Source organism: Benincasa hispida, chromosome 12 (genome assembly GCF_009727055.1).
Source record: "Benincasa hispida cultivar B227 chromosome 12, ASM972705v1, whole genome shotgun sequence".
In the NCBI taxonomy this organism is placed as follows: domain Eukaryota; kingdom Viridiplantae; phylum Streptophyta; class Magnoliopsida; order Cucurbitales; family Cucurbitaceae; genus Benincasa; species Benincasa hispida.
Window position 1 is genome coordinate 23,891,416 of NC_052360.1, and position 13,469 is coordinate 23,904,884.

The 13,469-nt window shown below is 36.0% G+C and overlaps 1 protein-coding gene and 1 non-coding gene across 3 annotated transcripts; both read left to right on the forward strand.

The window, feature by feature from the left end:
* Positions 1 to 3,659: 3,659 nt before the first annotated feature.
* Positions 3,660 to 13,370, forward strand: LOC120092771 (probable transcriptional regulator SLK2). Of its 2 annotated transcripts, XM_039050967.1 has the most exons (11): positions 3,660 to 3,816; positions 4,427 to 4,631; positions 4,732 to 5,702; positions 5,900 to 6,031; positions 6,286 to 6,334; positions 9,343 to 9,557; positions 9,651 to 9,719; positions 10,300 to 10,400; positions 11,469 to 11,562; positions 11,673 to 11,742; positions 12,119 to 13,370. In XM_039050967.1, exons 2-11 carry the CDS (start codon positions 4,622 to 4,624, stop codon positions 13,045 to 13,047), a joined length of 2,640 nt encoding a protein of 879 aa, XP_038906895.1. In that variant the 5' UTR covers positions 3,660 to 3,816; positions 4,427 to 4,621; the 3' UTR covers positions 13,048 to 13,370. The 2 variants fall into 2 exon arrangements, with proteins under 2 accessions (XP_038906895.1, XP_038906896.1); XM_039050968.1 differs by lacking the exon at positions 4,427 to 4,631 and having other exon boundaries at positions 3,711 to 3,816.
* On the forward strand, positions 10,023 to 10,150 carry LOC120068687. Its single transcript, XR_005479318.1, has one exon. It is a non-coding gene; the product is annotated as a U6atac minor spliceosomal RNA (small nuclear RNA).
* Positions 13,371 to 13,469: the final 99 nt, after the last annotated feature.

The window sequence follows — 13,469 nt, forward strand, 5'->3', positions numbered from 1 at the left end:
TCCGGGTGGCTGGAGGATTAGCGCAATCTTCCTCAAGTTCTGGGATTTTTTCCAAGGAGAATGGGCAGTTCCAAGGCTACTGTTAAATCCTCACTTGGCTCATCTTATGGAAACTCATCAATTCAATTCCAGGAGCTGGCCATTCAAATTTGGGTCCATTTTCTGGGATACAAATGGTGTGTTTAATAGTGTGGCAAACTCCGGGACCAAAGTGTTGGGGCGAGTTCTCTGGTTACAGATGCAAACTCTGCACTTTCAGGTGGGCCTCACTTGCAGAGAAGTCCAAGCATGAATGCAGAATCATTACATGCGATTACCCTGCATCAACCTATGTCTTTTACATCAATAACATGAGTATTCTCAGGTGCATGCGCTCAATTGATGCATCTTCTGTACTGCAGCATAATTCTCAAGCAGGATCATAATGCCCCACAATTGCCACAGACCCAGCCACAGGCCGGACAAGTTTCTTCAGGTGATGCATCACTGTCAAATTCACAAACCGTCCCAAGCTTCACTCACATCAATGGGTGCAGCGTGTCTCTGGATCTCTCATGACAGATCCCAATAGTTATTCTCAATCACAGAAGAAACCACGTTTGGATATTAAGCAGGATGATTTTCTGGCAACAAGCAGGTACTAACAACAGCTATTGCAGAGACAAGATTCCATGCAATTGCAAGGTCCGTAATACGCCTCAGTTACAGGCAGCATTATTTCAGCAGCAACAAGAGACTACGGCAACAGCAAACAAATTTTTCAGTCTTTGCCTCCTTTGCAGAGAGCTCATATGCAGCAGCAGCAGCAGATACAGTTGAGGCAGCAACTCAGCAACAGGCAATACAGCCTGCAAATGCTTTGAAGCGGCCTCAATGATGGTGGTGTATGTGCTCGGCGATAATGCAGTACCTATACCATCAGCGTCAAAGGCCCTGCTGTGAGTTCACCTTCTGTCTTCTTCTTTTGTTTATTGGGGTTATCAGCATATTTATGAACTAGTCCTTTTTTAAAATAAATTTATGTTTACTTTATCCATCCCAGGTAGATATTTTAGGTTCTATTTCACATTCTCCTCTTTTGCATGCACTTTTTTTGTTGGCCTAAAATATCAACAATTCGTTTTATGACTTCTGATAGGATAATAGTATTGCCTTATTGGAGGAAGTTTGTGACTGAATATTATTCCCCTCGTGTGCAAAGAAAAGATGGTGTTTGTCATTATATAACAATGTTGGACATCATGCACTTGGTGTTTTTCCCTCAAGGCAGCTATGGTCAGTTTTTGCCTTATACTTGATATTCTTGTGGGCTTTTATGTTCGACTTTTTTCACATGTTATTTACTCTCACTATGCTAATTTATGACTTTTGGAATTTGGTTAAATCTTTTAATTAAAAGATTCTTTTGGTTCATTTTCTTTTAAATTCATTTTCTTTAAAGTCAATCCAAAAATAAAAAACATACCATGTGTAAAAAACTAATTGTTAGACATAAACATAAAATAATATTAAATTTATTTTCCTTTTAAATTTCTTTTAAATTTCATTTTTTTATTTTAAATCAATCCAAAAATCAAAAGTCCATCATATATTAATCTTTTAATGATCCACCATTCAACAAATATGTTGCCACATGTCTACATGCAAATGGTCTGGTTATGCCACGTCATTCACCACGGTATTTTCTCTATAGAATTGTTTCAGTCATATCATCTTCGTTTTAGCTCTGATTTGAGTGATTCAAGAAGTATTGGAATCGTTGTTCTGAGCTCTACACTATGGACATATTAAAACACTAAGATTTTTAATAATTAAAAATGAAGTTTGTAATCATCAAAACATTGATTAATTAATTAATTAATTTGAGATTAAGGGCCAAAAAGCCAACATTGTGAGGTTTGGTTCAAGATGTGGTTCCGAGGGTGGGTGAGATGGATAGTTGGTTTGGGTTCCGAGTGGTAATGATCGTTTCACTGTTACCGGTGCGTAGGAGAGTTTGCATCCTAGGCGTCCTAGGGTGGTTTGGGCTTGTCTGCTTTGGTTTGGGGGTAATATTCCAAGACATTCATTTTGTGCCTCGTTGGCGGCAAATGATAGGTTGGGCACTCAGGATTGGTTGAGGAGATGAGATCAGTCGGTAGATAATGCTTGTCTACTCTGTTTGGGTGAGGTTGAGTCCAGGAATCATCTATTCTTTGATTGTGTGCTTAGATATGAAATTTGGGAGAGTTTGGTACACTTGTTGGGCTCGTCTCATCTTATTGTTGGGTGGGATGTGGAGTTGAGTTGGGTGAGTTGAGTAGGGTCTGGTAAGGGTGTGAGGAGTAAGTTATTTAAAGTCTTCTAGTGTACGTTGATTTACTATATTTGACAGGAGAGAAATTGTCGGTTACACACGGTCAGCCGAGATTGACGTCTACTATGTTTCAGCTTATTGTATTTATGGTTCGTGCACGTGCTGCTTCGTGGTGGATTGATCTTCATGGACTTATCTAGTTGTCTAATTTCTTTGTTCTTTGTTTGGATACTTTAACCCTGTTTATCCAGTTTCTAAGGTCCCCGATTGTGGGGTATTTTTTGTTCTTCTAGATGTTTTGTTATTTATTCATATTATCCTTTTTGTTGGTTATGTTTGTTTGCCACTATATGTCTTTGTAGGTGCTCTTTTTGCATTGGTGCCTTGATCCCGGACTGTGGGATCCTTGTTGTTGTATAATAATATTATCTATTAAAAAAAATTCTTACTAATTAATGATAGATTTAAAATACACTACTCAAACTTTTTTAGGACGAAATCGTCATTAGATTAAATAAGATAAATGTCATCAATGTAGTTATTACTCTAATTAATATTATATATCAAGACGTTGTACATGATGATTTGTTTATAATCTATAACCTATATTTATAATCTATAATCTATTAAAAAGTGAGGATGTTTGAAAAACATTTAAAGACCATATTCCCCTTTGTGTTTTCAATTAATTACAACCATATTAATGTAGATGGTTTAGAGTCGGAATACACATATTCATTATTTTCAAACATGTTATTAATGTAGTTTTACTGTGTGTGTGTGTTTTTTTTCCCTGTTATTATGTTTACTTTTAACTGAAACTAAAAAAACCTTGGATCAAAGTTACTAAAATTTGCATTAACATAATTCATTTTATTTACTATATATTTATATTATGTATAATTATAATAATACAAAAAGTTACCAAGCAAACTATAATCAAGTCAATAAAGTTTTATATATCCTATTATTTTAATGTTAAATTAATAAATCTATATTAATTTTACTATAATACTATTAAAATAAAAATAAGATAAAGTGTTGGTGTTAACATTATACGTAATTGATGAATTTTTTTTATTTATATAATTGAATAACTATTATTTAATTGAGAATTGGAATAAGATCATCGAATTATAAAACATGAGAAGTTGTGGTTTTTTTTTCCTTCAAGGAAAACAATTATGAAATTCTACTCAAACTAGATATATAAATATATAGCTCAAAAATAACATAAACCTGAACCGAACTAAGCTGAACCAGCTCGGTTCGGTTTAGTTTTTTTCACCCCTAATTTTTTATGAGACTTATTTCTTTTTAGTTTTACATCACAATTTCTCGATTCTTTGGGCTGGGCCGGCCCAGTCCGGCCCAATGATGAGGCTGATAACTGGCATCCCCTTTCCTCCTCCTTCTTCCTCTTTCTCCCTCTCGAATTTTCAATTCTCCGAATTCACAGCGAAGCGAAGGCTGTAGCTTCCGTTACTCGTCTGGTTTCAGCTTCTTTTCCGCTTTGCAAGGTTGGTAGTCAAACTCTCTTCCCTCTTCTGTCCTCCTTTTTTCTCTTAATGGTTTTCTTTTGTTGCTTAATTTTCTTTTGTTGTTCGTTCCGATTTTTTTTATAATCGGTTCGAATTTGGATCCTTTATTTCTGTTCTCGATATCACTTTGCCTTTTTTCCTTCTGTCCCTTCTTTGCTTCTTGTTCTTGTTCTTTTTCTTTTTCTTTTTCTTGCTTGATCTTCTGTTTTTTTTTTCTTGGATTTTAATGCTTAATTTTAAGTTTAGCCGAGTTTTGGGAGGTGCAGCTCTCTTTCTGTTTCTTTCTTTTCAAAATTGAGCCTTGGTGATTCAAGCTGCTATTTTATTTCTGAAGTTGCGTGCGATATAATTTAATTTCTGTTCTTTGTGGCTAATGTAGACGAGAAATTGGGTCTTCAAAGTGGTTATTTGAATTATGTTTCTGTTTCTCATTTGGGGTTCTGACACTTGTGAAAAGTTACTTATGTGGAGAACTGTTTTCTTTCTAATGATTTACTTTTCGTTTCTATAGTGGCCGTTGGTGTGTTTTCTTTGTAGTTTTTTTTTCTCTCCCTCTTCTAATGCTGTAGTTATATCTGTTTAACTTTAGGGTCCTCTGCGTCTTGTTGAAATAGCGACCAGGATCGCAGATCACAGGCACATTGCAATCTGGTGGTTAAGAACTTGTAGGATATGTGATTATTGATTGATAACTTTAAAGAAAGAGGGATCAATTCTTTCTCTATATTTTTAGTTGAGTACTGAACGTATCTGTTGTTCGATCATGTGTTTTTGAGGTTCGCTGATGTCTATGAGTAAGTTTTGGGGTTTCTTCGCTATGGATTTAATTTAATTATCATATTTTGTGGGTCAGAAATATTTTATAGTAGTAATTAGTGAAGAGACTGGCTTTAGACAGCTACTTGGACGCTGGCCACCAACGATTGGTGCCCCAAATGGCAGCTTCTAGGGTGACTGGAGGATTAGCACAATCTTCCTCAAGTTCTGGGATTTTTTTCCAAGGAGATGGGCAGTCCAAGGCTACTGTTAAATCTCACTTGGGCTCATCTTATGGAAACTCATCAAATTCAATTCCAGGAGCTGGCCATTCAAATTTGGGTCCAGTTTCTGGGGATACAAATGGTGTGTTTAATAGTGTGGCAAACTCGGGACCAAGTGTTGGGGCGAGTTCTCTGGTTACAGATGCAAACTCTGCACTTTCAGGTGGGCCTCACTTGCAGAGAAGTCCAAGCATGAATGCAGAATCATACATGCGATTACCTGCATCACCTATGTCTTTTACATCAAATAACATGAGTATCTCAGGTGCATCGCTCATTGATGCATCTTCTGTACTGCAGCATAATTCTCAGCAGGATCATAATGCCCCACAATTGCCACAGACCCAGCCACAGGCCGGACAAGTTTCTTCAGGTGATGCATCACTGTCAAATTCACAAACCGTCCAAGCTTCACTCACCATGGGTGCACGTGTCTCTGGATCTCTCATGACAGATCCCAATAGTTATTCTCAATCACAGAAGAAACCACGTTTGGATATTAAGCAGGATGATTTTCTGCAACAGCAGGTACTACAACAGCTATTGCAGAGACAAGATTCCATGCAATTGCAAGGTCGTAATACGCCTCAGTTACAGGCAGCATTATTTCAGCAGCAACAGAGACTACGGCAACAGCAACAAATTTTTCAGTCTTTGCCTCCTTTGCAGAGAGCTCATATGCAGCAGCAGCAGCAGATACAGTTGAGGCAGCAACTTCAGCAACAGGCAATACAGCCTGCAAATGCTTTGAAGCGGCCTCATGATGGTGGTGTATGTGCTCGGCGATTAATGCAGTACCTATACCATCAGCGTCAAAGGCCTGCTGTGAGTTCACCTTCTGTCTTCTTCTTTTGTTTATTGGGGTTATCAGCATATTTATGAACTAGTCTTTTTTAATAAATTTATGTTTACTTTTATCCATCCCAGGTAGATATTTTAGGTTCTATTTCACATTCTCTCTTTTGCATGCACTTTTTTTTGTTGGCCTAAATATCAACTATTCGTTTTATGACTTCTGATAGGATAATAGTATTGCTTATTGGAGGAAGTTTGTGACTGAATATTATTCCCCTCGTGCAAAGAAAAGATGGTGTTTGTCATTATATAACAATGTTGGACATCATGCACTTGGTGTTTTCCCTCAAGCAGCTATGGTCAGTTTTGCCTTATCTTGATATTCTTGTGGGCTTTTATGTTCGACTTTTTCACATGTTATTTACTCTCACTATGCTAATTATGACTTTTGGAATTTGGTTAATCTTTTTATTAAAAGATTCTTTTGTGGTGTGTAAAATTGGTCATTGTGCAAGCTGCTTTGATGTCTGCAACTTTTATTTTGTTATTCCAATTAGATAGTCGTGACATTTAGCTTCTCCCCCTGAATTCTTCCTTGTGATCTATATTTCAGGATGCATGGCAGTGTGACATTTGTGGTTCAAAATCTGGACGGGGATTTGGTATGATACTGTTAACCTTCTTTATATTTACTTAGATCCCATTTGTTTCACAAGTTTTCTCATGGGATCTCAGACAGGCATTTAATATAACTGTTTGTTTCATAGAATTCTACTTTTTAAAACCCAGGACATTTTTATCCAGGGAACTTTTAAAACTCATTTGACATGAGTTTTTAATACCTTGCAAAAGTGTGGGACTTATATGTCCGGGAGATAAGTAGTAAAAATATAGCTTAATTAATTAATAAATCAATATCAAGTATTCACTACTATTAGTCTTAATTTATTATTAAATATAAATATATTATTTAGACTTAATGAATTTCAACTAATATCTTTACCATTAATATTTTATGATATCTTAACTATTTAATATAAATTATTATTGTTAATTATCAATATTCTAATTAATATGTTTATTAATTTAATTATTTTTAGTAATTAATTTAATTATGTTTAATTAAAAAGTGTTTATTTATTTTTTATTTTATTAATTAAATATTTGATTAACATAACAATAAATTAGTTCATGTTAAATTTAATTGATCTCGTACATTTAATTAAGTAATTAGTTACTTTTAGTTTCTATATATAAATTATTGAATTGAACACAAATATTTAACTTCCAGACATTAATTATCTTGCACATCCTAACACAGACATTAATTATCCCAGACATTTGAAATCCAAACATTCAAATCCCAGATATTTAATATCTATACCCATGAAACAATATTTGCGATGGCCCCTTATAGATGATTGAGTTCTCCAAAGAAATGGTGTGAAATGCGTAAATTCTGTCGGAAGCTAAAGAGGGGCTGTTGTAGAGGTTTAACAGATTATTTTGATAGAATTTCAATGGTATCTTTATAGGAACAAAAAGGAAGTAATTGTTAAAATTGTTGCAATCAATCTATTATTTTCAATTCTTGCCCCTCCCCTACCCTTCGACAAAAATCTCAATAGCAGTGTTTTTTTTTCCCTTCTTTTTTTTTTTTTGGTTGGAAACCAAACTTCTACTGAGAAGTAGTGAAAGAGTTACAAAGGCAAAAAAAAAAAAAAAAAAAAAGTCTACAAAAGGAGTCCACAACTATCTACAAGGAGGGACTCCATTCCAATAGAATAACACCAAGTTGATAATTACTGAAAGACTGATTAATAGAAACCCATAGAGAGGCGTTAAATCAAACAACCTTCCACACCTCCTCCAAAGATCACTCTAAACCCGAAAAATTCTACTATTCCTCGCAAGCCACACTCCCTTCAAAATAGCAAAAGGATAAGCTTGCCACATAACTCATCTTTTATAACGAAAAGGAGAGTTATCAGTATTTCATCCACCAAAATGTGAAAATCCTTATCATGCACCATAACCACCCAAAAAATCGTAAAAAACTAACTCCACACAGAATAGGCGATCTGGCATCCCCTCAAAAGATCGATGAAGTGGCAATCCCTATTACACACTACAACCGCCTTAAACATCTAAAATCACAGGGAACAAGCAAGCTGTTATCCCACAAATACCGTCAAGATCTTCCTTCAATGACGAAAGACGCAACACTGCAGATCCAACCGTGTCTAGCCGTGTCTAGCCGTGTCCAAGTCTTTTCTAAAATTAGGAAAAAAAAATATTTATATTCAGACATGTCTTTTAACTGGTCTTATACAGTTCCAAATTCAAGTCTTCCATCTACAACCAGAGTCTTTTTTCCAGAGAACTTTATTAAGAAATTCCCATTCACATGATTATAGACTTTCTCAAAATCAATCTGAATATGACACCTTCCTTCTTTTAATTTCTATATTCCTCATTGGCTTCGTTCTGAATCCAAACCTGCTCTAAAATTAAAATTTGCCTTCCGCCTGTAAAGGTGTATCGGGCATTTGAAATAGTGGAAGTGAGCACCTTTTTGAGTCTACCTGCCAAAGTTTTTACAATTATCTTGTACAAACTAGTCATAGGACTTATTTGTTTGAAGTCTATTACTTCATTTGCTTGGCCTTTTTAGGAATCGAGCACTCATAGGCCTCATTCATAGTCGTAGCGATAATCTTACTCTCGTACAACCTAACAAGCTTTTCAATTAGTACATTTAGGTAGAGTTTCCTATCAATAATGACAAAATGTTTAAATACACTCTTTTTTTCATGATAATCAGATGTGACAATGTTTACTATTGGCTAAGTTTGTCATATGATGAGCACATTGTTAATGAGATATTGGCTATGTCGACATGTTATCCTTGTCTCCTAAGTTGCTGTCTGCTGATACCTTAGAGATGGAGACATATGTTGAGAGTGAGGATGATTCTTGACTATAAACTAAGAAGTACCGACATAGGCACGTTGATATGCCAATTTCTTAGAAAGTAGGATACAGACAAGTTGGAGACACATTTTTTTAAGGGAATATACTTATATCTTGGTTTTATGTTTGTAGTAAATTTCTATTATTCCTTTTCTTATTAGCTCTATTTATTAGATTATTTACATAGTTTCCTAGTTTGTAATAGTTTGACCTCTATATAAGGGTTGGTTAAAATAGTTTGACCTGTATACATAGGACTTCTAATGGTTGATTAAGTAACTAATTCTGCGTGGATGGTTGAAAAGGGTTGGTTAAAAAGTTGGTTGGTTACTTTTGGAGGTTAGCTTGGGGGCCTACAGAAATATCCTTTTCCATATGGAAAGCAGCTGTGGTTGCTGGTTTCGATGTTGGAATTGTAAAGTTTGTTTGTGCCTTCTGGTTTGTATTATCTGTTAGCTATAAAGATTTCCTCGTTCTAAAAATAGCTTTGCAGAATCAAAGGCTTACAAAATGTGCAATATAATGCTTGTGATGATATATTTTTTTAAGTATCATTGTTTTAATTATCATATTGATATACAGTCAAGGACATATGGCCCCATTTTGGATTGAAGCTAATGTCTTGTAATTAACATTTCCAATTTGCCTTTGCTGCAATTTGAAGCATAACATAATCCATTTCATGTGATGGTTTCAGAGGCTTCCTTTGAAGTGCTTCCTAGACTTAATGAGATCAAATTTGGCAGTGGAGTCATTGATGAGCTATTGTTCTTGGATATGCCACGGGAATTCAGATATTCATCTGGAATTATGATGTTAGAATATGGAAAAGCAGTTCAAGAGAGTGTATATGAGCAACTTCGTGTTGTTCGTGAGGGACAGCTTCGTATCATATTTACTCATGAATTGAAGGTTAAAGAATGATTATGTAAATTGAGTTTTCTAAATCTATGTAAGAGTAAACTGTTTTGTACTAAAATTCTTGGCATTTGTATTATACTTCAGATATTGGCATGGGAATTTTGTGCAAGACGCCATGAAGAACTTCTTCCTCGTAGACTGGTTGCACCTCAGGTATTGTTTCATACATTTTTTGTTTCTCATGTAGCACTATGCTAATAAGATTCTGATACTATCTTGGATTTGCCAGTTTATATGTGAAAGAAAAATGTTAAGTTCTCACTTCTTGGAACAATGTTAATATATTAATTTCACCGCATGTTTAGTTTAACCAGAAATGATGACTTCTCCTTTAAAGAGACTTCCAACAGTCTATTTTGCAATTAGAATTTCTGGGTACTCTTTTCTGCTAACGCTTCCAATATATGTTTTGTTTTTGTTTTTGTTCCTTTTTTTTTTACAACTGAAGTTTTTGTAGTGTTCAATTAAAGGAGAGATGGTTGGCATCTCCCCTGACAGGGTTGGGAACAGCCTTCGGGCTTCCCTGTTAACACATACGGTTAAGGCTACCCACCTCTTGTAGGTGGATCTAACTGAAGTTTTTGTAGTTTCTTGATTACATATCATCTTTAAACCAGTTTTTTAGAGGTTGGCATCCGATGTTGGTTTTCTGATTGTTATTTAGATCTGACTGATGTCGTGTAGTCTTTTAGTTGTTGACTGATCCTTTCAGTTGACAAATGTTTAAATACAGGTGAATCAGTTGGTCCAGGTGGCACAGAAATGCCAGAGCACTATTGCTGAAGGAGGATCTGATGGGGCTTCTCAGCAGGATTTACAAGCAAATAGTAGTATGTAAGTTGATCATACAGATAGTGAAATCCATTTTCTTGAATCAAGCTTGTCTATTTCCCATATTTATCTGGACAGTATTGATTATTTAAATCATTTTGTTTCCTGCTAGTGTTAGTCAAGTGACCTTGAAGATGTTCCATCATTTGGTTTGGTTGTATGGGAGTATAAAATGAATAGTAAAACATGCTATTGCTCTTCCTATAACCGCTTTTGATCGATCAAAATGCTATGCAGGTCGTTCAGGTGTCTTTATTAGAGTGAGATGCCGAGTGGCAGAGAGTATTTATATTAACTCTCCCTTTGGAGTATAGTGTAGAATCATCACTCTTCATTGGACATTGTAGACTGGCACGTTTTTACATAAGTGACATATTGATGCAATGGAATGGGTTTAAAATAGTCAGTTTTCTTTTTTCCGTGGGGACATCATATTCGTGTAAAATTTCTAAGCAATGAAATCATTTTTTATTTTAGGAAAGAAAATATATTACTTAGTGAATTTTAGAGGAGAACATTTAGTAGGTGAAAAAGAAATGTAGTAGATGAGGGAAGGGTTCTGGAATCTTCCTATTCCCCACTCTTCTCCAGCCACTAGAGTTCCTTATTAGGACAATTCAGATAAAGTCTATTAGTGCAACTTTTTTTTATTGTAGTTTGTGCCTGTATTCACTTTTTGATTTTTGGCATCTTGTATCATGGTTTTGTTGAACTTCATGTCCAACCAAATACCGAAGGTTGTGTAACCACTTTGTTCTATTTATCTCTGTTTTGATAAAAATGCACATAGTAGAGGAAAGATTTGAGCTCGTGGTGGATACTTTGGTTTATTTTGTTAATTGAGCTGTCAATACAATACTGGAATGCTTTCCTTCCTCTCTCAGTCCGCCAAATACCATCTAGGAATATATGAGGATTTCTACCCAAGTACATGGGACTTGAGGAAATTGGCTATCCAAAATGTGGTTGCTAGAATTGGTGGTTGATTGCACTTTCTTGCTCCTGGAAATTGATGGATCACCTTTATCAATTCTAATGCGTCAGAATTTGCTAATTCAACCCTTCTTTTAGGGTTTTGACAGCTGGGCAGCAGCTTGCCAAGAGTCTGCAGTTGCAGTCGCTGAATGATTTGGGGTTCTCTAAAAGATACGTTAGATGCTTGCAGGTGCATTATCTGTAGTTTTATCAAAGAGTATCTGCTCTGTACTTTTCTGCTTCGCTTTCATTTATTTCATTTTTGGTTTAATTGTATTTGTTTTTTTTCGTCATGTAAAGATATCGGAGGTTGTCAACAGCATGAAAGATTTGATTGATTTCTGTAGGGAGCAGAAAACAGGACCAGTTGGTATGCCTCACTCTTTCTGAATAATTTTCACAATCAATTCTGGTTCTTGATGAATAAACATTTTATAAACCTTACAACTTTGTGAGCATTTTGTTCCGTTCCGAGTATTATTGGTTTTGGAAGTCTAAAATCGTAGTAAAGAGTGATCAAGTTCTTGTAGTTCAAATATATATGATTAGTAGATGCAGTAGCATAATCCAGAAAACGGCATTCTATGTAAACATGTCAATTCTGATGGTCTCAGTTCACATGATTATCTCCTGGTCATGCTTTATTTATTTGATTTTCATTCTTTCTTTAGTTGAATTAGTATTTTAAAACCACATTTTTCTTGGTGCTTCTAGTAGCTTTGAATCTAATGATAAAGCTTTCACAGAGGGTCTGAAAAGTTATCCTCAGCACGCCACGGCCAAGCTGCAGATGCAAAAAATGCAAGAGATTGAACAAGTTGCTAATGCGCAGGGTCTGCCAACTGACCATAACACCCTTACTAGAATGGTCGCCCTGCATCCTGGGCTAAACAGCCAAGTGAATAGCCAAAATCAACTAGTTGGCAGAGGAACTTTAAGCAGCTTGGCACAAACTGCACTGGCATTGTCTAACTACCAGAATCTGCTAATGAGACAGAACTCAATGAATTCAACGAGTTCAAACCCACTCCAGCAGGAGCCATCATCGTCATTCAATAACTCCAACCAAAGTCCTTCATCAAGCTTCCATGGCACAACTGCTATAACATCTGCACCGATGCAGAACTTGCCCAGTAGTGGTCTTTCAAGTCCTAATCTGTCTCAGCAACAATCTCAAGTTCAACACCAACTGCATCAGCGCCCGAACACCAACTTACACGTGCAAAATCATCCTCCGAGCACGCAAGGTAACGTGAACAATAATCAGGCGATGGAACATCAGATGATCCAGCAACTACTCCAGATATCTAAGAACAGTGGGGGAGGGCAACAGCAACCACTTACTGGATCAAACACAAAGGGAAGCATTGCCGGAACTTATATGGGCTACGGAGGCAGCTCTTCTGTGGCAGCTGCAGGCACAGCCAATGCATCTGGTAGTAATACGCCTGCCCCAAGCCGAAGTAACAGTTTCAAAAGTGCTTCAACAGGCGACGTATCAGCAGTCGGTGCACGGAGCAGTGGGTTCAACCAAAGAACTACAGATTTGCCTCAAAATCTTCAATTGGATGAGGATATAATCCAGGATATAGCCCATGATTTTACAGATAATGGGTTTTTTAACAGTGATCTCGACGATAATATGTGCTTCGCCTGGAAAGGTCAACTAACTTAAAACAGGCCTAACAATTGGCTCCCACCCTTGGGTTAAGTGGAGAACTTATATTTTGTACAGTATATTTGGGATAGATATTTTCTTCTGATTTTTCTTTTTCTTTACTTTTTTTTTTTAATTTTATTTTTGGGGGTTTTCTTTACAAATGAACGTTGTATTTGCCCTGGGAACGTGGTTTCTTAGTAACTCATTAGGTATTTAGGGATCTTCTTGTATGGTATGTTATATTTGTTTTCAATTGTCTCAAAAAGTGTAATTTCTCTGAGTTCAGACTTACGAAGAGCAGCTAGATTCAAACTTTAGTTTACTGAGACTTGGCTTTTGATCCTTTTTACGAAAGATTCCACAGAATATGAGCACTGTGTGACTGACGTGCTGAGATTTTGTATGACTAATTAGGTCAAATATTTTACTCATAAACT